The sequence below is a fragment of the Myodes glareolus genome, chromosome 18 (assembly GCF_982192425.1).
Source record: "Myodes glareolus chromosome 18, mMyoGla1.1, whole genome shotgun sequence".
In the NCBI taxonomy this organism is placed as follows: Eukaryota; Metazoa; Chordata; class Mammalia; order Rodentia; family Cricetidae; genus Myodes; species Myodes glareolus.
Window position 1 is genome coordinate 72,146,560 of NC_142043.1, and position 4,076 is coordinate 72,150,635.

The following is a 4,076-nucleotide window of genomic DNA, read 5'->3' on the forward strand; positions in this document are numbered from 1 at the left end:
CTCTCAAGCATGTGATTTACAAAAAGATACATTGACAACCGTTTGTATTCTATCCACTTCTATAGCTCCCCTGGAGCAGGAAGTTTGTGCATCGTTCTTCCCCTGTGGACCACAACCCCTTTGGGGATCAAATGACCCTTTCACAGGGCTCACATATCAGCTGTTCTGCATATCAGATATTTACATCACCATTATTTATATTATTACATTATTACGTATTATTTACATTACCATTATTTATATTACATTACCATTCATAACAGCAAAATTGCAGGGTCTTTTTGAAGTAGCAATGAAATAATGTTATAGTTGGGAGGTCACCACGACATGAGGCCTGAGAACCACCGCTGTAGCCGCTAGAAACTGATGGAAGGTGTTTCCAGTACAGTGGCAGCTGCACAGGAATACAGGTGTGTGGGCCTGGCAGGCTCTGGTGCAGCAAAATGGTGTGCACCTAGAGGGAAAAGTCCTCTGTCATAGGGTCCCAGCCTGAGGTTCTTCTTTGTCTACCTGAGGTCCTGCAGGCAGGTAAGAGCTTAATAAGAGACAAATGTGAGATTATTAACATGTGCTTTGTGTGCATAATTTTGAAATTACAAGTTAGTTTACCCAAAGAAGTTTTTTTTTTAAATTATTATTTCTGAGTGAGTGGGTAGAGGGGAATTGGGTTACAGGAAGGAGATCAGGGAAAGTGTGATAAATACCGGCCTGTGAATAAAAACTTGTTATGCAGATTTAAGTAAGTGCCCTCTGCACTGATAAGAATGAGGCCTTTTCTAATGTAAATTTCCTTTAGAAAAGAAAAGTTTGTTCCCTGCTGTGTGGCATTCCTTGGGGGTTAATTTCCTGAAGCCTTTAGCTCAAAGTAATCTGATTGTTGAGGAGACTCTGTGTTAGCTGGGCAGCTCTGGTGCACACCTTTAATTCTAGCCCTGAGGCAGGCAGATCTGAGAGTCAGAGGTTAGCCCGGTCTACAGAGTGAATTCTAGGACTGCAAGGGCTACACAAAGAAACCCTGTCTAAAAACAAAAAGGAGGTGTGTGTTGTGCTGGGTGTGCTTTAACCCCACCATTCAGAAGTCTGAAGTGGGAGTTTCAGGCCAGCCTGGGCTACGTAGTAAGACCCTGTCTCAAAAATAAAAATCTAGAAGATAAAGCTGTGTATTTTGAGGGCTTACTGTAGTACAGATCTGGGGGTGCGGTTTAATTGTGTAGTGTTAGACTTGAAAGGCTGGCTTTGCTGGAGGCCCGGAAGTAAACCAGACCAGACACAATGTGCCTCGAATTTACCGTGACTCCTCTTGATTCAAGCTTTGCACATGCAAGTTCAAATTTCTTGCCGAAGTTGGATTCTGTTTCTGATGTTCTCTCAGGGCGCTTTAAGGCACTTGGGAAACTTCGTACAGGAAGGCAAGTCTGTGGATGGACACACAGATAGCTAAGACTGATTCCTCTTTAGTTTGAGGACACATTGAGCTTCTCACTTGGACTAGGAGGGCTCTATGTATATCAAGGCAGGACTTAGAGTTGGGGGTCTGGATTCTGCCCTCCTGGGTGCCAGTCCCCTGGATGAGAACTTTGAGAGATGGTAATGAACTCTTAGTTTTTGATTCTGAAAAAGCTTCGTAATTCTACAAGAATAAAATGGGTCAAGGGTTGTAAAAATACTTTCAATGGTACCTGAAACATCACAAGACATCCAAGTAGATCACGTTAACTACAACATTATCTCCTGAGCAGCCTTGTCGGTAGATCCATGCCGTTCCAGATCTGGCCAGTAGATGGCACCAAAATCCCAGCGCTCAAAGTGTCCTGCCCACCTTAAAGAGAGCCATTTCTTTTTGTGAGCTGCCTGTCTAGCACTGGTAAAGAGGAACACTAGGTCTGCAGCTCAGGTTGCTCCCCAAGGTTTTTTTTTTTTTTTTCTGGCCTCAAGGTAAGGATGGTGGAATGTTTTGTTTCGGTATAGAAACAGCAGCATGCATTTGGGAATAGTCTGACTGGAAGTCATGGCCTAAATTTTAGGCAAATGTCCTAACGCTTTTCGGTTGGGTTTCTGAACTAAGTTTCAGTCTCCCCTCAACCCTTGCTGATATTTGGGGAATAAAACAGAAGGAGGTGTAAAAAATTACCAAGAACCTCAAAAAGGAGATGCAGCAAAGCTACAGAGGGAAACAGGACTGGAAGTGAGAGACAGTGAGACCGGGCAAGAGATGGCACAGCAGCTGAGAGCTGAGAGCGTTTGCATTCTTCCAGAGGACCAGAGTGCAAACTGCAGAGCTCATGCTGGACAATTTAACTACCTGTAACTCCGGCTCCAGGGCATCTTACACCCTCTTCCTGCTTCTTCAGACATAGACACATATACTCACACAAAGACATAAAAGTAAAATTTCAAAAAGATAGCGACATTCTGGCAAGGGAAGGGAATTAAAAGCAAAATCAGTGAAACGGGGTCCATGAGGATGGAGGTGAACTAAAGTACAGGTAGATTCCGTCTGATTCATGTGGTAATCTACATGTGGTATAGCTATACTCCGCTGCTGAATTTGCCATCTTTCTGTCCTGTGTTGTCTCGTCTGTTCCAGTGGCAGGGTAGGTCTGAAGAGGGGAGGATGGCAACATAAACCCTTTGATGAGGTCATGAAGAATCTCCCTTCAGCACACTGTGAGAGTGTGTGTCAGCTGGGATCTACTTCCTTCCCCAGCAGCCTCCTGAATGCCCTCTTGACATCCTTGTTCCTCAAGGTGTATATGAGAGGGTTAAGAGAAGGAGTGCCCACTGCATAGAAGAGACCAAAGAACTTGCCCCTCTCTCGGGCATAGGGATTTTTGGGTTGCAGATAGACAGCAATGACTGAGCTGTAGAAGAGGGTGACCACAATGAGGTGGGAGGAGCAGGTCCCAAAAGCTTTCCTGCGCCCTTTTGCAGAGTTTATCCTCAGCACTGCCCTGGCGATGGCACCATAAGAGACAAGGATGAGGCTCAGGGGCACAACCAAGATGAAGACACTGGCAACAGCCATCTGGATCTCATTATAGGTGGTATCTCCACAGGACAGTCGAATCAAAGCAGGAACTTCACACACAAAGTCATCAACCTGATGGTGGGGACAGAAGGGCAGGCGAAGAGTGGATGGTGTCTGAACCACTGACTCCACCAGGCCAATGATCCAGGCCACAGCTGCCAGCTGCCAGCACAGGCGGGGGTGGATGATGGTGGCATAGTGCAGGGGCTGGCAGACAGCCACATAGCGGTCAAAGGCCATCACCGTCAGGAGGATGCACTCAGTGGTTCCCAGGGATAGGAAGATGAAGAGCTGAACAAAACAGCCCAGGAAGCTGATGGTCTTTGTGGGGCCCCAGAGGTTGACCAGCATCTGGGGCACACAGGTTGTGGTGAAGCAGAGGTCCAAGAAGGAGAGGTTAGAGAGGAAGAAGTACATTGGAGAGTGGAGTCTGGGATCCAGTGTGGACAGCAGGAGGATGAGTGTGTTTCCTAGGAGTGTGAGGAGGTAGGAACACAAGACCACCACAAAGAGAATCTTTTCCAGGCGTGGGTGTTCAGAGAATCCCAGGAGAATGAAACCCACTGGGGAGGTGTGGTTAACCATGGCCTTTTGTGTCTAGTTGGAGGGATGAAGCAGTCAGATCAGTGTGACATAAGGGGCTTGATAAAGACACCCTGTGTCTTATCAGAACACACAAGGTAGACTGATGTTTCTCAGGCTCCCTTCTGCAGGTCCGTCACTTGGCCTATTCCTCTGTTCCTCCCAGGCAGGTAGTGTCTGGTAGCTGAGAGGAAACCAGGATTGTGATTGAGAACAGGTGAATCCTCACTGACTTTCTGATTGAGGGAAAAGGAAGCTGATTTCAAATAGCAGCTATCCATCCTTTGCCGCCTTTGTATACCCCTTAGTCACAGGACTCACATTCATCCATCAACTAGCATTCTTACCACTTTCTGTTTCTCATTTGGTTATTCTCTTTGCAGTTCCTTTACTCTCTTTCAGTTTCTTCCATTTGCCATTGATCTGACAATTCTGCGTCTTCCTGACTTTCTTTCTCTTTCTCTGT

At 46.2% G+C, this 4,076-nt stretch overlaps 1 protein-coding gene across 1 annotated transcript; it reads right to left on the bottom strand.

Annotated features, from left to right (window-relative positions):
• Positions 1–2,680: 2,680 nt before the first annotated feature.
• LOC125408325 (olfactory receptor 2H2) lies at positions 2,681–3,613 on the bottom strand. The gene has a single exon (XM_048446536.3). The coding sequence runs from the start codon at positions 3,611–3,613 to the stop codon at positions 2,681–2,683; it is 933 nt and encodes a 310-aa protein (XP_048302493.3).
• Positions 3,614–4,076: the final 463 nt, after the last annotated feature.

Coding starts and splice junctions, on each gene's coding strand:
- LOC125408325 (XM_048446536.3), bottom strand. CDS start 3,613: ATGGTTAACCACACCTCCCCAGTGGGTTTCATTCTCCTGGGATTCTCT.